Source organism: Peromyscus leucopus, chromosome 1 (genome assembly GCF_004664715.2).
Source record: "Peromyscus leucopus breed LL Stock chromosome 1, UCI_PerLeu_2.1, whole genome shotgun sequence".
NCBI classification, from domain to species: domain Eukaryota; kingdom Metazoa; phylum Chordata; class Mammalia; order Rodentia; family Cricetidae; genus Peromyscus; species Peromyscus leucopus.
This window is the reverse complement of record NC_051063.1, coordinates 77565605-77589855: the sequence shown is the minus strand read 5'-3', so window position 1 is coordinate 77589855 and position 24251 is coordinate 77565605. Positions and strand designations below refer to the sequence as shown.

General features: G+C 45.0%; 1 protein-coding gene across 2 annotated transcripts; it reads right to left on the bottom strand.

The window, feature by feature from the left end:
• Positions 1-2902: 2902 nt before the first annotated feature.
• Zg16 (zymogen granule protein 16) lies at positions 2903-5132 on the bottom strand. Of its 2 annotated transcripts, none has more exons than XM_037203441.1 (4): positions 5059-5132; positions 4066-4127; positions 3782-3914; positions 2903-3326 (listed from the first exon to the last, which is right to left on the bottom strand). In XM_037203441.1, exons 2-4 carry the CDS (start codon positions 4118-4120, stop codon positions 3011-3013), a joined length of 504 nt encoding a protein of 167 aa, XP_037059336.1. In that variant the 5' UTR covers positions 4121-4127; positions 5059-5132; the 3' UTR covers positions 2903-3010. The 2 variants fall into 2 exon arrangements, with proteins under 2 accessions (XP_037059336.1, XP_028741515.1); XM_028885682.2 differs by lacking the exon at positions 5059-5132 and adding an exon at positions 4938-4966.
• Between the last annotated feature and the right edge of the window lie 19119 nt (positions 5133-24251).

Here is a 24251-nt window from a genome sequence, read left to right as displayed (position 1 = left end):
TCATTACCACGGCAACTTCAGTTCCATGATGTAAAAACTTTCCATCACTCTGAATTTTTTGTTGTTGCTGTTGTTTGTTTGTTTTATTTTATGTTTTGTTTTTTGAGATAGGACCTGTCTATGGCCCTGGCTGTCCTGGAACTCACTGTATAGACCAGGCTGGACTTGAACTCACAGAGATCCTCCTGCCACTGCCTCTCTAGTGCTGGGATTAACACCCAGCTATCATACACATTATTAAAAATGTAAAAATATTTCTAAAAACAATTTTCTCCGAATCTTTAGCTCCTTCCTCTATTTTCCTGCTTCATCATGCTCACGTCTTTATTGTCCTATAACTGATTTTTTTTTTCTTTCTCAATACTCAGTCTGATTTTTGGTTTGTTGTTGACCAGGCTGGCCTCAAACTCACAGAGATCTGCCTGCCTCTGCCTCCTGAGTGCTGGAATTAAAGGCCTGTGCCACAGTCTTCTTAATTCCAATTCCAGGAGATCTGATACCCTCTGCTAGTACACATGTAGTGCCCAGACAGACATGCAGGTAAACATTCATACACATAAAATAAAATAAATAACACTTGACATGGTAGAGCATGTCTTTAATCCCAGGCAGGCAGATCTCTGTGAGTTTGAGGCCAGCCTGGTCAACAGGGTAAGTTCCAGGACAGCCAGGATTGTTTCACAGAGAAACCCTGTTTCAAAAAACCAAAAAACAAAACAAAAAAAAAAAAAGATTGTGGGTTGCCATTTGCTTTGGGTCCAGTTCAACCTGCTGAAACTTCTCTCCAAACCATCTCCCAACCATTGCCCAACCAAAACTTCTTTTTTTAAGTAAGTGAAAATTCTTGAAATTCATGTTTTTTTTTTGCAGAAATCTAACTTTGTGGGACTGGAAGGATGGTTCAGTGGTTAAGAACACTGGCTGTAAAAGCAAGAGGACTGGAGGTGAATCTCCATAAAGCCAGGCATGGCATTCGAATGTCTCAACTCCAGCATCGGGAACAGAGACAGCTGGATCCTGGAAGGTCTCTGGGCAGCCAGCCTAGCCAAAAGAGTGAGCTTCAGGCCCAGTGAGAGACCCTGTCTCAAAGCAATTAAGGTGGAGTGTGACAGAGGACACAATGATGGCTCTGATCTCCCCATGCACACACGTGCTCAGGTGTGTGTACCTGTACATACACGACACACACACACATAAACACACACACACACACACACACACACACACACACACACACACACACGAAAGGATGGAGAACAACAGAAGGTATGTGACACCAACATCTGGCCTCCACACCCATGAGCACACACACTCATCACACACATGTACTTATTCATTACATATCATTACATATACTTACATGCACACACCATAGACTATATCCCTACCCCCATTGCATACTTTCAAGGGATGGATTTCATGCTCTGTGATTTACATATAAACAAAAAGATGATGGCATAATCTCCTCCATGTAATTGTTTGAAAGAACATTTGGGGATATGGCTTTTTGATAGAGTGTTCACCCAGCATGAATGAAGCCATGATATCATATAAATGCAGTCTGGTGGCACACATTTGTAATGCAGACTTCAATAACTCCCTACTGCTACCCACTAAAACTGTTGGTGTTGTAGGACTTGGAACTGGGATCCTAAGAATTATTTTCAAAGTGACTTTATACCTTTGCTGACTATCTAGTGACCGTATTCTCACCAACCCCTTATGGCTGCACACAGTGAAATCCTCCCCTCTTGAACTTGCCCATCTATCTATTTATTCATGTATTTCGGTTTCTGGGACAGTATCTCACTGTATCCAAGACTAACTTGGAATTCATTATGTCCTCCAGGCTGGTCTTAAATTTGTGGCAATCTTTTTGCCTCCTTAAGCCTCTTACTTAGGGTCTTAACTATGTAGACTTGGCTGGCCTTGAACTATGTAGACCAGGCTAGCCTAGTCTTTCAAGTTCTGGATTACAGGTGTGCAATCACCATGGCTCACTTAGGATTGCCTCTTTTGTTTTTGATTTTTTGAGACAGGGTCTATTTTCTGTAGCCCTGGATGTCCAGGAAGTCTCTATGTAGACCAGGGTGGCCTGGAACTCACAGAGATCCACCTCCTCTGCCTCCCAAGTGCTGCAATTAAATCTGAGCACTCCCATGGCAGCCCAGGGGTTTTTCTTTTTTGAACACAGTATTGATAGAGTTCACACTACTGGGAATGTGTTAGCTTCCTGAGGAAAGAGTCTCAATTTTGAGAGAGCTAAGTTAGGAACACCCAGGCTTGGGAGTAAAATTAAGAGGAGCTGGGCTAGGGCGACAGAGTCAAGTCCTTAGGCCAAACTTCAGGAGTTAAGTGGATTCTGGAAAGAAGAAAGAAGAAAGAAGAAAGCCACGAACAGCAAGTGGCTTAATGTCAGTAGAGTAAGGAGACTTTGGGGCAGGGAAGCACTTTTCCAAGGCAAGGAGTACAGAGAGCTGGAGAGTGAGTTTAGACAAGTTGGTATAACTGAGCCTTACCCCGGCCTCTGAGCTCCTATTAGGAAAACTTCTCAGGGGCTATCCTTGGAAAGAGCTGGTGCACGCAGAATTTTGTCTCTTTTTGATAGCATATAAAGAAAAGCCCCCAACACACTTCTCTTCCCAACTCTCTCATTTCCTCAGATCAATGTTCAACAGTAGCCAGATACAGCTAGGCATGTGGCACACCCCTTGAATCCCAGCACTCCAGAGGCAGAGGCAGGCCTATCTCTGTGAGTCCAGCCTGGTCTACATAGTGAGGTCCAGGACAGCCAGGGCTATGTAGAGGGATCCTGTCTCTAAAAAAATTTAATTTAAATTTTTTTTAAAAGCCAGAAATAGGATTCACACATTTCTCTTAGAACTAGGATGTGGACAAACACTTTCTTCAGCCATATTCTTTTATTAAGTTATTAGGAGGTTTGCATGGGGCTGGGTGGTGAGGGAGCTCTCACACCCCCCAGCCCCCCCCCAGAGAGAAAGGTGGGGTCTCAGCAAGTGTTGCAGTGGCTGGGGTAGACATCCCAGTGGAAGCTAATGGAATCAATGGCAGAGCCAGACCGGCCACTAATGAAACGGAGGACGGTGTTGGGGTGCAGGGGGACAGCGTTGAAACTTGTGCCTGAGTCTTTTCCGAAAGGCAGGTGGCGGCCTTTGTCTGTCACGAAGACCAGCTTCTTCACGTAGGACCTGTACTTGCCAGACACCTGGATCACGGACTCCCCGGGGTGCAGAAAGATCTCCTCCAGGTCTCCCCATGTGCCACCCACATAGTCACTCCACTCTGTACCGTAGCGCACCTGGAGACTGGGGGCAGGGTGAGAAGGAAGACGTAACACGTTGAACACGGTGATCACAATTCAAGACTGGATGGGTGAGACGCCTGGGCGGACCACCCAAGTTCAGTTCAAAGTGGTGACAAGTTCCACAAGATACGAAGACTACGTGAGCCCTAGGAGCCCATGCAGAGAATCTCAACTTCTCATTTTGCTGGCAAATCAGCTTTGTGGAATGACAGTAAGTTTCTCAGAGTCACTCAGACAGCCAGAGTCTGTGCTCACCCCCAACACACACTTCAAAGAAGCCCGAGGCTTTTCAAACACTGGAAAGTGTCCCAGGTGAGAGAGGGACGGAAGAGACGAACCTCCAACATTTTACTGCGACTTACCGATTTAAACAGTGTGACCCAAAGTGAATGAGAATTTCCCAACCTAGTGAGATCCTCGACAGTCCCCAAACCACAGAAACATGAAGAGTCTCACCCCACGATGTAAAGTGAATTGGCTCGGACACGGATGGCAGTGATGGGACCGTCCAGCTGGTTGCCAGAGTGGGAGAACCGCTTCCCTCCTTTACCTCCGTATTCCCCGCTGTAAGAGGAGGTCCTGGACTGAACTAGAGGGGAAGAAAGGCCTGTGGGGCAGATGCTCTGGGAACACAGATGCTCTCCGCTGCCCTCCTCCCTCCCACCACCCCTGAGCAGCGGCAGCCGTCCACGGGCTGCCTTCCCAGGATCCCATTACCAGATCTGCGGCATTTCACTTACTGGCATTGCCGGAGGCCGAGGCACAAAGAAGGGCTAAGAGAATGATGGCCAGCATTCTGAGGCTGCAGTGGGAAGAGGGAGGAAAGGGGGGGCTCATGCCTTTCTCTCTGGACTTCATTTACCCAGGCATCTCTGGCCTGGAATATAGACCCATGTTTTTTTGATGCTTCAATTCAGATCTACCAGACCTAGCCCCAAGCCTAGAGAAAACTGCCCACGAATAGTCCTGTTTCTTTCAGATCTATTTTCTAGGCCCTAATCCCTCAGGTTCTCCCCGTTCTGATGGTAACTAACCCTTCTCTCCTAATCCCAAAGATAATCCTAACTTTCTGTCTGTGTACACCTGAGTCAAGCTTCCCTCCACCCAGGCACAAAGCGTGACAGAGTTTTCTGAAGAGGAAATAAAGGCCACCCCCAAAGCACTGAGACGTTTGAGTTGACCGATCCAAGAATCAGAGCAAAACCCACCTGAAATCAGATGGTTTATGAGCTATCTGAGGCACAGTTAAAAACTCTAGCATCACCCTCCTCTTAAATCAAGGCAAAGAACATTGTAGAGGTGCCTCTACGTCACCTCAGGAGCAAAGGGGACAAGAGAAGACAGGGTACCAACACCAATGTCCAAGTAGCTCTGGTGGAGCCGAGAGGCTGAAAGGTTTTAGGGGAGCTTGCCCGACCTCAGACACCAGGTCCCAGGCAACTTGTCTGTGTGTCACAACCTGTCTCCACCAACTAAACCTGTCCATATCCACCCCCTCAGACATCTTTGCACCCCCAAATAGCTTCCATCTGGGAGCTGCTGCCCAGGTTCCCCTGCTATAATCCAGGCATTGTCTTTTCTAGCTCAGATCTGAATATTCCCCCCAACTCACCTTTCCCTTACCAGTTTCAGGTGCAAATCTTCTAGAAATTCCCAGAGCTTTTATACCAGGTTCTAGCCCTCCCACTGTTCTTTATCATGAGAACCTCACCTGCTGAGTAAACATGACCAACCTCTTAGGATCAGGTGTCAAGCAGGGTCTGGAACATCTTATCCTGCCTCTCCCACAAGGGTTACAGGTGGCAAGGTGGGGTCCACTCTAGACCAAGTGCGGATTTGTGAAGAGACAGAATGAATTTGTTTAAAGTCCAGCTGAAGGGTGGGAAAAGCAGCTAGTATCCAAAGAGCGCAATTAATCCAGACATGGCGGCCCATGTGTCCTGAGGCAAGAGGGTCATGACTTCAAGGCCAGTCTGGGCTACAGTATGAGACCCTGTCTGAAAACACAAACAAGCAAATGAGAATGTAATCCAAGAGGCCCGAAGGAAGGTTCCCCCTATCCTAATTGACTTGTAGGTATTCTTGCCTGAGACCTGCCTTCTGTTGGGTAAATGTTGCTCTCTCCAGTCATTTGTAATGTATCTTTTTGTTTGTTTGTTTGTTTTGTTTTGTTTTTTCTAGACAGGGTTTCTCTGTGTAGTTTTAGTGCCTGTCCTGGATCTCGCTCTGTAGACCAGGCTGGCCTTGAACTCACAGAGATCCGCTTGGCTCTGCCTCCCGAGTGCTGGGATTAAAGGCGTGCGCCACCACTGCCCAGCTTTGTAATGTATCTTCTTCCAGAATACAAAGCCACTTTCAACACTGAGCTGTGCCAAATATTTGCCTGACAATTTTTCTCTACTTGTTGACATTTTATTATGAAAAAAAAATCATAAAGTTTAAAAATTTAGTGAACACCTATATCACAAAGTCTGTTGTAATTAATATTTTGCTGTGTCTGGGTTGTCTGTGCTTTATGCCTACATCTATCCATCCTCAGCCCAGACCCTTCTCAAGTCTTTTTTCTCTGAGAAAGGTAACTTGGGGTTCCAGGTGGGCACTACATCTGTGGGTTCCCCATCTCTTCTTCCAGAAACAGCCAATCCAATGGGCATACGGGAAGCTGAGGATATACAAGTCCTCCTCTGTGAGTAGTTCTGAACTTTGGAATCTCAGGACCTCTAGGTACTGTGGCTGTCAACCACTGGAGTGAATTGCCCCTCTCCTTAAGTCCGAAACACCCCCAGGAGCGATATTGTAGATTTCTTCTCTCTTTAGGTCCTTCCCTCCCAGGACTGATTTCCTTTTGATCTAAAGTCCCTAGAACTGGCCCTTAGCACTTGACCCTGTTAGACGACAAGCCCTTTTGTCCCTCTGAGTCATCAGGACCTTCCCAGGAGAGAGGATGGAGCCCAGGGAGGGGCTAGAATAAGCAGTATCCGTCCTTAACGACCCCACAGCCAGACATTCAGATCATCCACCCCTTTCCTCGAAGGCTCGCCATCTGGGACTGGAAACTCATCCCAGATAGCAAGGGTGGTGCCCTGCCTTGAGGAGCCAGCAATAGGGCAGGACTGCAGAGGACAGAGCCCAGGAAGAGGGCCAGAGGCCACCACGGTTTCAGCTCTCCCTCCTTCCTGTTTCTCAAGGTTCAAGACAAACACTGGCGACAGAACGCTGGCTCCGTTCCCATCGTTTTCTCCTGTCCACGCTCTGCTTTTCCCCTATATCTTGATCTTTCCCCACATTTCCTACTCTGAGGTTTTCTTTATAGTCTTTCCTTTTCCCTTGACATAACCTTTTTTTTTTTTTTTTTTTTTTCTAGACGGGGGTTTCTCTGTGTAGCTTTAGTGCCTGTCCAGGATCTCGCTCTATAGACCAGGCTGGCCTCGAACTCACAAAGATCCGCCTGGCTCTGCCTCCCGGGTGCTGGGATTAAAGGCGTGCGCCACCACCGCCCGGCATGACATAACCCTTTTGATTCCTCTTTCCTTTACCCCTGCATCTCTCCCAAGCACTCCCCCAGCCTCTTTCCTTTCACGGCCTTCTAGCTCTCTTTTTTGTTATCAGGGACACATTATACCATCCGATATCAAGCCCCGAGAGAATGTTTTTGCATTTCTTACATGACATACCCAGAACCTTTGGGACAGAAGTGTACCTAACTTGTCACAGTTTCAATCTATCATCCTTACCTTTCCTATCTAGAGTCTAGATTGCCATCCCCGTCCCCCCGCCCCCCCCTACCCCCCTTACCTGGTCCCGAGGTCCCCTATAGTATATCCTTTTTTTGTAAGTGTAAAAGATTCCTCTGGTGGGACATATCTCAAAGTCCAGGATTTCACCCGATGCAGTGACTGAGGCATCAGAAGTCAGCGAAAGCAAAAGGATTCTAGGCTGCTAGCTCAGCGGCTTCCATTGGTCTGCTTCCCCGTAAACCATGTTCCAGCCAGAGGCCGCTTGCCCACTAATTTCAAAGTAAAGAGACACAATCTATGCTAATCACTATGTTGGAGGCCCTGTTTGTCCGAGGTAGCAAAACAGGCAGCAGCCGAGCCTAAAGACCTTCTCTTCCAATGAGAGGAATTGGACAAATTGACGTTTCTATAAAATATGTCAAAGCTATGAAGCTATGAAATAACGGGGAATGAGAGTATGGAGGGAGTTGGGGAAGTGTAGAGCTGGGAGGCATCTCTGCTCAGAGAGCAATTGGGAAGACTGATGTGAGGAAAAGTATGTACTGGGGTGAATGCTGATCCAGATGGAAGCATCAAAGCCCTGGGTGGTGGGTATGTGAATCTGGAAGAGCAAGGAGGGTGGGGTGATGGGCAATATGCAAGGGAAGCCATCAGGAGGTGATGTCTCTGCAGCAGCTGGTGGCAACTGGCGCAGGCTGGGAAGTCAGGGTTAGGAGTTCGGCTGCTATTCTGTGAGGAGCATTTTTATTTGCAAGTGTGAAGAAAAATGCGCTCTGGATTTTGATAAAGTGGAAGACAGAATGGGTAGGGTCAGGGAGGAGACGGGAGACACAAGAAAAGTGGCTTAGACCTCCCATTTCACTGAGTCTTTCTTCCGTCCCCTCTTGAACCGCCACAGAGACTGCAGTCTCTCCAAGAGAATCAGCCTTGTCCTCAGTGCAAATTCAGATCCCATAGTAGGGGTCTGCTGCCCCACCCTATCAGAAGTAAAAACAACGAGTTTAGTTCAAAAACGTTAATTGGCTTTTGTTTGCAATCCAAGGATCAGGCTGTTGGAATTCTGCCCCCACTCCAGCTGCATGACCACACATGCGCAGTTCATGAGCTAAGCAAGGGGGTCTTGCATCTTACATCATCATTGTGCGCTGATGATTACGAGCCTGCGGCATGGTCACGTAATAAGCACATGCGTGGTGTAGCTCCGTAAGCCTGCCTGCACGTGTTCACAGGAACCCTTAAAGAGCTGGGTGCAGAACCCCCTCCTCCCTTCTCTGTCCTCTCTTCCCCCCCCCCACTCTCTCTTCTCTGTCTCTCTCTGCTCTCTGCACATGTGTCTCCCCCAGGCCTGGTTCTTTTGAGCCCCCCCCCCCAATAAAGCTCTGATACTGGATTTTGTCATGGCTCGTGACCTTTCCATGCGGTTACCGGGACCACTTAACATTCTTAACCCAGGCGACCCTTCATTTCATCAAATGTAAGTATTCCATTGAGCTGAGCATGAGGCAAGATAGGAAGACAGGGAAAATCAAGGAGACAAGAGAAAAGGAAAAGCCCCTCATGCCCTTGGATCTAGTTTATATTTCTCATTGGCCAAGAGTCAAGAATTTTGACACAATTGATCAAATCTCACAAGTTCCTAGGAATAATACTCTCTTTTCTTAGAAGCAGCTAACTAGAAAAAAAAACCAAACAAATAAACTAAACAGCTAACCAGCCATGTCCTCTGTATAGTAAGAATTCTTTGATCTTTAAATATCTAGATTATATTCTTTGAAGAATATAACCTAAATACCACTACTATTGTTGGTTTTTTATATATGTATATATTAACTGTATGTTCATGTATGTGTGTATCTGTTTGTCTGTCTATATAGTGCATGTGTGTGGTGCATGCCCTGAGCAGGCACATGCAGAGACCAAAGCAGGATGTTGTAGTGAAAGACCCCTACTCCATTATGAGGACATGGGGCGTTGGGCCGATGTAATGCCCCCCCCCAATAACTTAGCCTAAGAAACGACATTCTGAAGGAATCAGAAAAACAGGAGTTCACAGCTGTGACTAGCTAGCCATCCGGCCTTGGGAGAGAGAGATAACTGTGGCCAGCCATCCGGCCTAGAGAAGGGGATAATTGTGGTCAGCGGCCTTGGGAAAAAGACAGTTGAGTTAAATCAGGATATTTTATGGCGGGCCCCTGGCCTTGAGGAATAAGCGGCTGGGCTGGAAAAACACCCACTATACCCTGTACAAGGCCAAGTCAGCCACACATCAAACTTCTGATAATTAAAGAACGCGACCCCAAGTTCACCCTGGCCTTCTTTAAAACAACCAATAGGGACCCTGTAACTATGCTTCTCGCTTCTATAACCGTGCCTTTGCCCCTGGAATCCCATAAAAAGTCCCCCTTGCCCTAGGAAGGCGCGCAAGTCCTCCGAGAGACTTGGCCCCAGGTACCTGGTCTAAATAAACCCTCTTGCTTTTGCATCTGATCGGTGGTTTCGGTGTGTTCCTTGGGTTTGGGGTCTCTCCTGAAGGAAGATCTCCCTTGGGGGTTCTTTCAGTAGTCAGACTTTTCACTGGGACCGTCAGCTCCCCAATAAACACACGGAGACTTATTACTAATTATGAAAGCTTGGCCGATAGCTTAGGCTTGTTTCTAACTAGCTCTTATAACTTAACAACCTCTTTTTTTTTTATTTGGTTTTTCGAGACAGGGGTTCTCTGTGTAGCTTTGGTGCCTTTCCTGGAACTCACTCTGTAGCCCAGGTTGGCCTTGAACTCACAGAGATCAGCCTGCCTGCTTCTGCCTCCCAAGCACTGGGATTAAAGGTGTGTGTACCACCATGCCTGGCCAACCCATATCTTTTAATCTACATTCTTTTATGTGGCATGGTTGCCTTTACTTTGTAATGGCCATGCAGCTTGTTCTGCATTCTCTGGCATCTCTGGCTTCTTCCCAGAGTCCTCTCTGCCCTGAAAATCCCACCTAGCTATTGGCTGTTCAGCTTTCCATTAAACCAATCAGAGTGACACATCTTCACAGTGTACAAAAAGATTACTCTATGGGAGCAGATAGAGGCTCTCTGTTAAGGCCTTGCTCAAGCTCAGAGAGTCTGAGCTTGCTTTACCCAGCAGGGCTGCATAACAGGATGCTTTGACCATGGGTGTGTTTACCAGGCATTTTGAAGGGTCTACACTTGGCTGTATGTTTTGCTTTGATCTTGTAAGGGGGAGGTCTTTTGCCTCTCTCCTTGGCATTGTTTAAAAAAAACCCTTTTGAATTAATGAGGATGGCTGGGTATTGACCCAGAGCCCTCCCAAAACTATCCTGTGTCTAGGTCTGTCTTTCTACCTAATATTTCCTCATTCCTCTCTCCTCCACTCAAGAACCCTTCACCAAGTCAGAGCTGGTCCTCCCACAGACTCCTCCACATTACTCCACAGGATATTGAGTGCCTTCCTTCTCTCTTTCTGCCTTGTTGCCTTGAGACAGGGTCTCTCGCTGAATGGGAAGCTCACCATTTTGGCTAGGCTGGCTGGCCAGGAAGCTGTCAGGATCTGGCTATCTGCATCCTCCATCTCTTGGGTTACAGGCCCATGTGGCCAAGTCCATGCCCGGCTCATGTGGTTACTGCTTCGGCATTCACATGTGTACTTCTCTTCATTGCTACACTCTGCTCTGCGGATCTGCACTCTCCGCTTAGTAAACTCTAACTTTGTTTCATACTGACTTAGCTTGACCTGGTTTTCTGCAGTGTAAGCCAAGCTTCTGACAACATTTGAGTAGAAGTCTTGCAATGTTGAGTTACCTCATCTACTGCCAATGATTTCTTTTTTGTTTTTAGCTTTTAAATTCAGGGTTTTTGAGACAAGGTCTCATGGAGACTAGGCTGGTCTCAATCTCAATATGAGGACAACCGTGAACCCCTGGTACCCCATCTCTAACTTCTAAGTGTGGGGGGGATTGTGTAAGCATGCGCCAACATGCCCAGCTTCTTTGGGACACTTTCTAGGCTCCTTTTGACTGTGTAGTGAGCTTTTCTTGCCGTCTCTGTAACAACTGACCCATCTAAAGCTGCTTGCCTTCTTTTTGTTTTGTTTTGTGCGGTGGGACCGTAAGCCACATTACTTCCTCCCTTCCTTATGTTGCTTTTATCAGATACTTTGTGGCAGCAATGAGACAAGTAACTCATTCAGTAGTCCAATGTTTTTTTAAAGATTGTAAGTTTGTATTTATGTGTGTGTGTCCGATGACTATGTAAGTAGGTTATCCTTGAAATTCTCCAGTCACAGAGCACTGGTTAAGTGGTTAAGGGCACCAGCTGCTAGAGAACTCAGGCTCAAGTCCCAGCACAGACATAGAGGCTCACAATGGTTGGTAGCTGCAGTTCCAGGGGCGCCAACGCTTTCTTCCGGCCTCTGAGGGCACCATGTATGATCAAGGTACACAAATACACATGCATACAAAACACTCACACACCTAAACTGAACTGAACTCAGCTAAATCGCTGGCTGGATGCCCAGCAGCTTTGCTTTTACTCCAAAAGCAAATGAGATTGTACAGCATTGCTGTGTGGAAGTCATTCACAAGAATGTACAGAACTTGTAGATGGAGGCTTTTCTCTGTCTCACCCTGTCCTGAGGCTGTTTGTAAATAATCACTCAGAAGCTTAATATTAATTACAAACTGTTTGGCCTATTGCTCAGGCTTGTTACTATCTAGCTCTTACAACTTAGATGAACCCATTTCTACTCATCTGTATTTTGCCACATGGCTGTGGCATTACCGGTCTGCTGGCATCTTGCTCTTTGGGTGGCTGGATGGAGTCTGCCCTGACTCTGCCCTTTTTCTCCCTGTTTCTCTGCTTGGATTTCCTACCTGGCTCTTATCCTGCCTTGCCATAGGCCAAAGCAGTTTTATTTATCAACCAAAGAGAGCAACACATATTCACAGCATACAGAAAGATATCCCACACCATTTCCCCTTTTCTGTTTAATCAAAAAGAGGGTTTTAACTTTAATATAGTAAAATTATACATAACAATACAATTATCAAGCAGGAATTATAGTTACAATATTTAGTCTACTTGTATTTGGCAAAATTAAAGAAAATACTCTATCATCTGTCCTATCTTTGTGAGTCTAAAGTTTCATATCTAATTTATCTTTTATCATAACTAAGGAAAACTATAACTGTCTAGTCTTTAACTCTATCAAAGATCTCAGAAGGATATAATATTATATGAGTAAACAGGAAGTGCATTTGAACTTCTAAAAAATGCAAGAAATGACAGAAACAGCTGGCTTCCTGGACAGTTATCCAATGTTTCTCTGCAACATTGGGGCATCCAACTTTAGCCTATAGGACTGGAGTATCTGGAAGACTTTTCTGTGAAGCAGAAACCCTAAAGGACCGTCCCACCTTGTTTGGGCAAAGTTCAGCACTCACTTTCCTATGGGTCCTGCATGTCTAGTTTATACAGCATATAGTCAAGCATTCAAGGAAAAAACTTTTTTTCCCCAAATTACTAATCTTGCCATAATGAAAGCAAATTCCTATGGAGTTTCTTTGATGCCCATCATCCTTTTATGAAGTAAATTGGTGCTGCCAGGAGCAGATATGTCTCATTGTCATGAAAAGTCCAAGTTATTAAAACATTTTAAATGCCATATTATGTAGCTCTTTAAAGTGTTTGAAGATTATCTATCTATCTGAAATATATCTCTGTATACCTAGAAAACCTAACATGACTATAAGTTTGACTATTATAGATGACTATTAATCTGTATTTCTTAATTACACATTACATTTTTTTTTTTTTTTTTTTGGTTTTTCGAGACAGGGTTTCTCTGCGTAGTTTTGCGCCTTTCCTGGAGCTCACTTGGTAGCCCAGGCTGGCCTCGAACTCACAGCGATCCACCTGGCTCTGCCTCCCGAGTGCTGGGATTAAAGGCGTGCGCCACCACCGCCCGGCCCACATTACATTTTTAAATGAGTTGCATAAACATAATATCTTTTTTTAAACATAATATCTTAAACAAGGGTAGAAATATACGAAGTATAACAAAATTGACTTTAAATTTGTATCAATAAACCAAAATTCATACTAATGTAAAATATGTAAGATTAATAGTTGTTTTTTGGATTAAAGTAGATTCAATAATCTACCCTTTTATCCTATTGTTTTTATATCATACATTTCTATATCATATCCCCCTTTCTTCTTTTAGAAAGAAATTGGTTATGACCAATAACAATTTGTAACCAACCCCCTAAACAAAGATAAACATCAATAATCTATTTTTGGGAATGTGGGCATAGTTTTCTAGACTACTTCCTGCTGATTTGGGGTGCTGAGAAAATTTAGAATTATGGTCAAGTCCTGACTGGAGTATTTTGTGTGGTTGGTCCATCTCATCTAGTAGCCTTGAAGCTGTTGTGGATGTTGGATCACCTGGGTCATCATTCCCGTCGGAGACCTTTCAGGGGATCAAGTCTGATTTTCCTTAACTCGAAATGAATCCATAGCCTCTCGTTTCCTCTATAAAGAAAGCAGAACCTCCTTTCCAAAGTAACATATCTTCTGACTTTAACCTTGGAATCAAGATATTTCCAAAATATATAGGTTGTTTTAATCTAGCAGCCTCTACAATCAAATGTCTCATAGCAACTAAAAATCCCAATGACAGCATAATAGTATACATAATCCAGATTTTCTGTGCATTTTCCATCCTCATGGAGCTCATTTTCTTTTATTATTTTATTCCCCTAAAGATTTTATTTTATTATTTTAATTTAAGGCTGTATGTATTTTTCTCTTTTCTTTCTCAAGCCTAAGCACGTCTTTTAAACATACCATGACACAGTTAGAGGCCTTTATGTCTGAATCTGTTTTTTACCATGTTTCTTAACCCTTTGTCCATATGAGCAAAACTTTAGCCCTCCCCTCAGTGCATTGCCAGAGCTTGTGCAGACAGCTTAAGCCAGCAGGCAGCACTGGGAGAAACCTCTCTGTGTTGCAGCCCTCGTGAAGGACTGAAGAAGCCGCCACATGGCGTGGCTCATGGCAGCAGCCAGCTCCATTTCTCAAGCACCAAGACTGGCATGAGAGACTAGGAAGCCTAGTGTGGCTCCGCTTCTGTACATTAGAACCTTTTCAAAGTTTTCTCAGGTTTTATGCGGATGTGCGGACAGCACATTGGGTACCATTTGTAAACAGAGGCTTTTCTCTATCTCACCCTGTCCCGTGGCTGCTTGTAAAAAAATCACTCAGAAGCTTAATATTAATTACAAACTGTTTACCTATTGCTCAGGTTTGTTACTAACTAGCTCTTACAACTTAAATTAACCCATTTCTACTCATCTGTATTTTGTCGCATGGCTGTGGTGTTACCGGTCTGCTGGCATCTTGCTCTTTGGGTGGCTGGATGGAGTCTGCCCTGACTCTGCCCTTCTTCTCCCTGTCTCTCTGCTTGAATTTCCTACCTGGCTCTTATCCTACCTTGCCATAGGCCAAAGCAGCTTTATTTATTAACCAAGGGGAGCAACCCATATTCACAGCATACAGAAAGACATCCCACATTAGCACTACTGTGTGGAAGTCATTCACAAGAATGTACAACACCATTGTGAGGAAGTCCTTCAAATGTATTCTAGCAGCCGATATGAAAAGCTGTTTGGAGCCCAGCCTGGTGTACATAGTGAGCTCCAAGACCAGCAGGGCTAGCTATCGAGGCACTGGGTCAAAACAAACAAAACCAACCTTGAGTAAAAATCCTGTTGTAGCGCACAGCTGGGGGTGGTGTGAGGATAAATCCAGTGGAAGAGTGGTTTGCACATGGATGTTTTTACTGAGGAAAGAAACTAGAAAGGGAGGAGGTACAGTCGGTAGCTTTCAGGGGGCAGCCGAGGCTGAGCTTCCTCCAACATTTCAGTTCAAATGGCTCAACGTAGGCTGGAGAGATGACTTGGTGCATAAAAGCATTTGCTGCCAAGCCCAATGAGGTTTTACACACACACACACACACACACACACACACACACACACACACACCACAAACAAATAAGTAAGTAAATAAATAGGGGCTAGAGAGATGGCTCAGTGGTTAAGAATATCTGTTGATTTTCCAAAGGATCCAGGTTCAATTTCCAGCACCCACATGGTGGTTCAGGACCATGTTCCAGGAGATCTGATGACCTCTCCTGACCTCTGCAGGTACCAGGCATGTATATGATGCACATACATACATGCAGGCAAAACACCCCCACACATAAAATTTAAAAATTCAATAATTAAATATGCTTTTTTGCTGGGTAGTGATGGTGCATGCCTTTAATCCCAGCACTCAGGAGGCAGAGGCAGGTGGATCTCTGAGTTTGAGACCAGCCTGGTCTACAGAATGAATTACAGGACAGCCAGGGCTATTTATTACACAGAGAAACACTTCTTGAAAAACCAAAAAAGAAAATGCTTTTTTAGTCTTTAATGCATTTTTTTTATTTATTTTTATTTTTATTTTATGTGTATTGGTGTTTCACCTGCATGCATGTCTTAGGTAAGGGTGTCAGATCCTGGAGTTACAGACAGTTGTGAGCAGCCATGTGGGTGCTGGGAATTGAACCCAGTTCCTCTGGAAGATCAGTCAGTGCTCTTAGTCACCAAACCATCTCTCCAGCCCCTTAATGCAATTTTTTTTCAGACAGGGTTTCTCTGTGAAACAATCATGACTGTCCTGGAACTCACTGTGTAGACCAGGCTAGCCTCGAACTCAGAGATCTGCCTGCCTCTGCCTTTTGAGTGCTGGGATTAAAGATGTGTATGATGATATTTTATTTGTGCTGAAATTTGGTTTTATTTGTATGTTAATAAATAAAGTTGCCTGGGGGTCAGAGCTAATAGCAAGCCATAGCAGAAGCCCAGACAGTGGTAGCACACACCTTTAATCCCGATCACATGACAGACAGATCTCTGTCTGTTCAAGGATACAGACAGCATGGAGACACAAGCCTTTAATCTCAATACCAACCATAGAGACCTAGAGGTCTGTATAGACAGGCAGTGACGAGGAGGTCATGTGGTTGGGTTTACAACCAATGAGAAGGCAGAACAGAAAGTCAATAAAAAGACAGACACACAGGAAGTAGGTCTCTTTCTGAGGGAAGGACGACAGCGGCAGCGAAGGGTAAGAAAGGCGGTTTTAAGTCTCAGCTCTCAGCTACTGCTCTGACCTCTTGGGTCTTTAACTCTGCATTTGGCTCTGTGTTTCTTATTTATTAAGAGCGTTACATCTACAGATGTGCATCACCACCACCCGGCTGTATTTCTATATGATAAAAAAAGACTTTTATTTATTATTTTGTTTGTTTGTTCATTTATTTATTTTCAGAGAGGGTCTTATGTAGTCCAGGCTGGCCTCAGACACCCTAAGCATCCAGTGTGGGTGCTGAATTCCTGGTAATCTTACCTCGACCTCCCAAGAGTACCACTACATGTGCCAAGAAGACTTTTTAAAGATTTATTTTAAAAAGATTTATTTATTTTGTGTATATGAGTGCTCTATCTGCATGTATGCCTTTATGCCAGAAGAGGGCATCAAATCTGACTATAGGTGGCTGTGAGCCACTATGTGGAATTGAACTCAGGACCTCCGGAAGAGCAGCCAGTGCTCTTAACCACTGAGGCATCTATCCAGCCCCCAAAAGAGGACTTTTAACAGGGAAAAATTCTCCTATTAAATATGACTGTAGTGGAAGCTTCTCTGGTCCCACCCGGCCCTGAGGTCCCACAGCCGCTTATAAAATGATCACTCAGAGGCTTATATTAATTACAAACTGTATGGCCTATGACTTCATCTTCTTTTTTTTTTTTTTTTTTGGTTTTTCGAGACAGGGTTTCTCTGTGTAGCTTTGCGCCTTTCCTGGAGCTCACTTGGTAGCCCAGGCTGGCCTCGAACTCACAGAGATCCGCCTGGCTTTGCCTCCCGAGTGCTGGGATTAAAGGCGTGCGCCACCACCGCCCGGCTGACTTCATCTTCTTGATAGCTAGCTCTTCCATTGTAAATTAACCCATTCCTATTAATCTATATGTTGCCATGTGGCTGTGGCGTTACTGGTCTGCTGGCATCTTGTTGCTCCTTCAGTGGTAGCTGGTATCTCTCCCAACTCTGCCCTTCTTCTCTCTCTCTGTCTCTGCTTAGAATTCCTGCCAGGTTGTAAAATTTCTTGCCATAGGCCAAAATACCTTTATTTATTATCCAATGGGAGCCACACATATTCACAGCATACAGAAAGACATCCCACAGCACTTAAATGTTTTGATAACTTAGAATTCTGTTGATGTGAGATACAATTGCTCCTGGCAGCACCAATCTACTCCTGAGAGAATGTTGGACTTCAAAGACGCTCCGTATTGAAGTTTGTCTTCTTGGCAGAAAATGGCCTGCTGGGTAAAGAACTGCCCTCACCTCAAATGCTGACAGTATGAATACCGTCCTTTTTAGACAAGCAAGACACAAGGAAAAGCGACTACTGAACCTTGCCAAGGCAGGGTAAGATGGTCTTTCAAAGTTCCTGCTTCTGAAAATGGTCTTTCAGATATTCTAGGCCTGTAGCCAAACTGGATGCCCCAATGGTGCTGAGAATCTTAGGTGACTGTCCAGGCTGCCAGCTGTCTCTGTCTATTCTTGCAATTTTCAGAAATTGCTTGTTTGTACTTCCTGTTTACTCAGGTGATATTATTTTCCTTCTCAGGTCTTTGATGGAGTTGAAGACTAGATAGTTACAGTTATAATCCTCTCATATATTAGCTAAGAACATATTAGGTGCTAGAGTTAGATTCTTCAGGATAGGACAGCTGTTGGAGTAATGTTGATAATTTGCCATTTACCTATGATCTGGACATTTCTGGACATTTATCATGTGTTTCTTGTTTGATGTTGTTGTTGTTGGTTGTAGTTCCATTTTTGTTTATGTTATTACCCTTTGTTTCTCCTGGACAATGCTTGATAATCATTCTTATTGCATATAGTTTGCATTAGGTTTAGAACCTTCTTATTTAGACAAAAAAGGGGAAATGTAGTGGTATTTGCTCCACCTATGACCTTTGGCTATATGGCCAGAAGGAAGTGGTGCTTCTTGCTGTCTATGTGACCTCTTAAAAGGAAAGGGAGAGGGGTCACGAGGTCCCTTCTCCCTGTTTCCTGATGTAATTGAACTGCAGGTGGATTTGCTCCCAGTCAGAAAAGAGGATGACTTCAGCTGCCTACTCAGTTCTGTATTCGTGAGTGTATTTCCTTAATTTATATCCTAATCAATTCTTAATACTCCTTAAGCAGACTCCGTGGATTTCTCACATTATATGACTTTATAGTTTTACATTCTTTAGAAGCTATCTGGCTAGCCACACAGGTGGCAATGGTGCTTATAAGTGACACCAGAATGCCAGTTCCCTCACTACACAGGGAAACTGACTGCCAAGCAGATGGCTTTCCAGGAGGTCATGAGATGAGGTAACTTTTGCCTCATATTTAGATGGCCATGCTAAGCAGAAGCAGAGGATACAGAAAATGACTCCGGGGGAAACACAAGATTCCGGTGCCCCAATCAGGCCAGGGGGAAAGTTCTTCATGGCCTATGACACCAGGAAAGAGGCATTAACAGCTTTAGTCTCTGCTTGGGGGGAAAGGACACATTCAGAGAGCTTGGAAGGACCTGTCTCCTCCATCTCCATCATAACCCAGGATGTGGAACCAAGACACCATCTTACCCCACCCAGTTCAAGGCAGAGGGGCAGTCCCAGAAGACTGGCCGTTAGATTTCCTCAGTTCCCCGAAACAGCTCATATAGTCAATGTTAGCCATCATTTTCTCAAGGTAGATAGAGGACTAGTGTACCAACAGAAATACCAGAGCAAGTTGTTGAGGCCTTATTAAAAGGAATCATTCCTCATTTTGAACAACTTTCCAAGTTTCCCAAAGTGACAATGGTCCTTCTTTGTTTTAATAAGCCAAGAAGTTTCACAGGCTTTCAACATGATGATTTCTGGCACCCTCCATCTGGAAGAACTCAAAAAGGCAAACTCACAAACGGTGTTAAGAAACCTCTTAGCGTTTGCTTCTGTCTTAGGGTTTCTAACTAAGGTTCTAACTGGGGTCTCTATTGCTGTGATAAAAACAACATGACCAAAAGCAACCTGGGGGGAAAAAGGGTTTGTTTTATCTTAGAATTTCAGGGCACATTCTTTCACCAAGGGAGGTCTGGGCCGCGAGAACCTGGAGGCAGGAAGTAAAGCAAGGCCATGGAGGATGCTGCTCACTGTCTTGTTCCCCGTGACTTACTCAGCCTGCTTTCTTTTTTTGTTTTTTTGTTTTTTGTTTGTTTGTTTTGTTTTTTGAGACAGGGCTTCTCTGTGTAGCACTGGCTGTCTTGAAATTTGCTCTGTAGACCAGGCTGGCCTCAAACTCAGAGACCTGCCTGCCTCTGTCTCCCAGGTGCTGGGATCGAAAGCATGTGCCACCATTGCTTAGAGTACCTAGGACCTCTAGGCCAGGGTGGCCCTGGCCACAGTGAGCTGGGCCCTCCCACACCAAACATCGACAACAACAAAAAAAACCAAAAAGCAAAACAAAACAAAAAAACCGCACCACAGGCTGGCTCACAGGTCAATCTGTTGGAGGACATTTTCTCAGATGAGGTTCTCAATTCCCAAATGACTCTAGCTGTGTCAAGCTGACACAAAAAGCCAGCCCTACTATTTACTGCTTTATTAAAAAGTCAAGTCAGGAGCTAGTGAGGTAGCTCAGCCATTAAAAATATTTGCATCCCAGGGTTTGATCTCTGGATCCCACAGTAGGAGGACAGAGCAGACTCTGGAAAACTTATCCTTTGACACACACACACACACACACACACACACACACACACACACACGCTTGCCACCTATTACTTAACACTGCTACTGCAACTAATAAAGTACAACTATGAAAAATAGAATTTCTCCTAAGGCTAACTAATGACTATATCCTTAATGATGATCTTTATGAGAGATCTTAAAAAAATTTTTCTTGAGGAAGCAGGGTTTTATTGTAACCCAGCCTGGCCTTGTATTCACTGTAGAGTTGAGGATGGCCTGGAACTCTTGATCTTTCTACCTCTACCTACTAAATGGTGGGATTAAAGGATGGTGCCACCACACCAGACTGTAACAGGCCTCTTCTAACCTTTTTTTTTTCACTTTCCACTTACTTGCTTGTTTATTTATTTGTGTTCACGTTCATGCCTGTGCAGACATGCATCCGAGTGTCACAGTGTGTGGAGGTCAGAGGACAATTTGCAGGGGTCAGTTCTCTCCTTTCAACATGTAGGGTGTGAAGGGTTCACAACATGCCCCCACGATTGGGCGTGTTTGCTATGCCCGGCGGACCTGGACACTTCCACCTAGCCAGTTTCAGGTCAAGATAGCCATTTCCGGGTCAAGGTGTCTCACGTGACCAGGATCCATGACTTTGCATGGTTACGTAAGCGCATAGCGTAGCCATGTGATCTACGCACATGCATGGAGTAGTTACGTCGACCTGTGCACGCCCAGCCTTTATAAGCCGGCGCCATATTCCCGACTCCTTCTTCTCTGCACACGTGTCTCCCACAGGCCTGAGCACTCTCTGTTCCTTTTATCTTAATAAAACTCTTATAAGCAGATTCTGTCATGTTTCGTGACATTTCCTCGCAGGGTAAGAGTGCAGCGCCGCAAAATAACTAACAGGGCGTGGGGCTCGAACTCAGGTTGTCAGGTTTGGCAGCAAGTGCCTCTACCCGTTGAGCCATCCTGCTGCCCTTTCTTTGCTGTTCTTTTGGCCTGTTAATGCCGTCATGTTCACTCAACTGTGAGCGTGTACTATTTCCCTCTTACCGACTTTGCCACCGGATTTCTTCATGGAGCTGTTCTTTTGGATTTTGCCACATTCTCAGCATATGACATCAACATGTTTTTTAAGCTTTTTAAAATTCTTTACCCCAATTCCACTCAGTCTTGTTTACCCTGTGAAAAATTCCTGGGCATAGGAGTATGCTGGAGACACTGGCAAAGATGACTGTTGGATTTGTATTTCTAATGCTTGCGTCTGCCTGGTGGGTATCCTTTACAAGGTCATGACTGACCATGGCTCCAACATTGATGATGAACAATGAGTCATCCACACTTCAAACAGCCAAAAGTCTTGAATGCATCCCTACGGCTTATAAACATTACTGTTACCAATTCAGCCATGAAAGAAACTTTATTTATTTATTTATGGTTTTTTTTTTTTTCGAGACAGGGTTTCTCTGTGTAGCTTTGGTGCCTGTCCTGGATCTCACTCTGTAGACCAGGCTGGCCTTGAACTCACAGAGATCTGCCTGCCTCTGCCTCCAATGTGCTGGGATTAAAAGCGTGTGCCACTACTGCTCGGGGAGAGAAATCTTTTGAATCTTCTGTGGCTAAACTCCAATTGATGGCTCCATGGATCCAAGAGTTTTAAGGATAACCATAGATAGAAGGGAAGATATTTTAAGGGCTGGGATGGTTATGTACAGATAATCCAAGTCGGAAGAATCAGCTGGCTCCATTTGTCAGGGGTTGGGGGGGAAGCATCCACTTTACTAATATGGGAATTTGCGTATGGAATTTCTCAACCGTTAGGACGGGTGCTCGCTCCCAGATGTTCTTCAACAGTATTTGCACAATCAACAGGTTGGATCACTGTTAGCTGGACCTGGAGACTCGGATTCAGACAACTTGTTCTTAGTGCCACCACATGCTTTATGGTAGCAGCTTCTGGCTGAATCTGCCCCTGATGGATGAGGCTGTGTTCTAGGATGCCATTGGGTGGCAGGAATGCCAGCTGAGAACTACAAACCACCCTGGGAATCCTGGTTCACAGCGCAGGTCTGTTGTCACTGCCGGGACCATTTAGCTTCTATTTGTATTTCCCAAATAAGGATTTGCAATTTGACATAAAGAGTCTCCAAATCTGTGCAGAGAGTCCTTACGCGTACGGCTGTAGGAACTTCACTACTGAACTCAGAAGTTAAGTTAGGCACGGTCAATGGTCCCACAAAACTGAATGGCCTTTAATATTTTGGTGGCAGCAGACAGTCTGCCTTGTCTTTTTAACTAATTTTTTACATTTATTTATTATCACAGCACACATGTAGAGCTCAGAGGACAACTCACAGTGAGCCAATTCTCTCCTTACGCCATGTGGGTCCCGAGGACTGAACTCAGGTTGTCAGGTTTGGTGGCAGGTGCCTACTTGCTGAGCCCTCTCAGCCCCACCCAGCTCCTACAACACACTCCTTAAGTTTTAATTCTTTATGAGCATCGTGGTTCTCAGTGGAAAATAGTATGGCTATTTTGGGCATTAATTTTAGGATTACGTGTAACAATCTGCTGTGTGCTTGACTGTATAAGTTCAAGAACGATGTCTTTTCTTCCTGATCTACTGAATGATGAACCTCCAGTTTCCAAGCTTGGACCTTCTTGTGTCCCTCTAGATCAGGCAGGGTCCCTGGGTAGGCAGGGTCCATATTTTCTGTTCACCTTAAAGAAGCCTCAGAAGACTGACTTCCAGCCATTGTCAAGCCACAGATTGGGTACTGGCTGGTCAGTGGTGGCACACGCCTTTAATCCTAACACTTAGGAGGCAGAGGCAGGAGGATCTCTGTGAGTTCAAGGCCAGTCTGGACTACAAAGAGTTCCAGGACAGTCAGAGCTGTTACACAGAGAAACCCTGTCTCAAAAAAACCAATAATCAATCAATCAATCAGTCAGTCAGTCAGTCAATATCAGATCAAAGTCTCAGAGAGGGCAAACAAAAGAAGGGACTATTAAGGGGACATGGTCAAGGAAAGAAAACTCCATTTCCCTGAATCTGGTTTACATCTCTCAGTAGCTGAGAGTCAAGAATTAGTATTAGCACTAGTATTACTATACTATGAGTGTTAGTGTAGTATGAGTATTAGTGTTAGCATAGTATTAGTATTAATAAGAGTATGAGAGTTAGTATAGCATTAGTATGAATATGAGCAGTAGTATAGTATTAGTATCAGTATCAGTGTCTTGCCTACAAATAACGTCTGTGCACCACAGCATGCCCGGTGCCCTTGAAGTCCAGGTGAGGGCATCAGATGCCCTGGAACTGGAGTTACAGATAGCTGAGCCACTGAGCCGTCTCTCCAGCCCCTAAGAGTCAAGAATTTTGACTTCCAAGTCCTCTTGTAAAGGCTACACCACTTTCTCCGAGAATTTTCAGAAATAATGTTAAAACAGTTAATGATTAAAGTCAAAACATGCCCTTGTGTCCTATAACATACTGTGCTATATGACCAGGACAATTATCCTACAAGACAGAGTGGCCCTTGATAATCCCTTCGAGATTCAGTTGATGGAGTGCTGGCCTAACACGCACACCGAGCACGAAGGAAGCCATGGACTCATTCCCTAGCGCCACATAATCTGGCTGTGGTGACCCCGATCTGTAACTCCAGGACTTGGAAGGTTGAGGCAAGAGTATCCTCTGTCAGAGGTCACCTGCAGCTGCATAGTCTGGGCTGCATGAGACCCCATCTTTAAAAAGCAAACGGGCTGGAGAGACATGTCAGCAGGTAAGTGTGCCTTCCGGAGGACCAGAGTTTGCTGCCCAGCACCACATCAGGCAGCTCCCGGCTGCAGCTCCAGGGCCAGGGGATCTGACGCCCGCTTCTGGCCTCCATGGGCAGTCCCATCCATGTGTCATACAATCACACACTCATAAATGAAAGTTAATCTTTAAAAAAAGAGGGAGGTTGCCGGGGCGGTGGTGGCGCATGCCTTTAATCCCAGCACTCGGGAGGCAGAGGCAGGCGGATCTCTGTGAGTTCGAGGCCAGCCTGGGCTACCAAGTGAGTTCCAGGAAAGGCGCAAAGCTACACAGAGAAACCCTGTCTCAAAAAACAAACAAACAAAAAAAAAAAAACATAAAAAAAGAGGGAGGCTCTTTTCAGTCAGTGACAATCAATGGGTCTCTACGGACAACTAACACAAGTGTCACAGGACAGGGGCAAGAAAACCCCTCCTCAGGAAGCAGAAGTGTAAGCTGGGATAGCCTGCCGCCAACACGAAGTTTACCCTCACGGCGCATGCACAGTCCGGGTTTCAGGAGTACCCAGTGCCTCGAG

Bases quoted from the DNA above. Each gene is read 5' to 3' on its own strand.
- Zg16 (XM_037203441.1), bottom strand. From the start codon at position 4,120: ATGCTGGCCATCATTCTCTTAGCCCTTCTTTGTGCCTCGGCCTCCGGC. The intron at 3,915-4,065 runs GTAAGTGAAATG...CTTCCCCTCTAG, and splicing joins CTCGGCCTCCGGCAATGCCA to TTCAGTCCAGGACCTCCTCT. The intron at 3,327-3,781 runs GTGAGACTCTTC...CCCTGCCCCCAG, and splicing joins AATTCACTTTACATCGTGGG to TCTCCAGGTGCGCTACGGTA.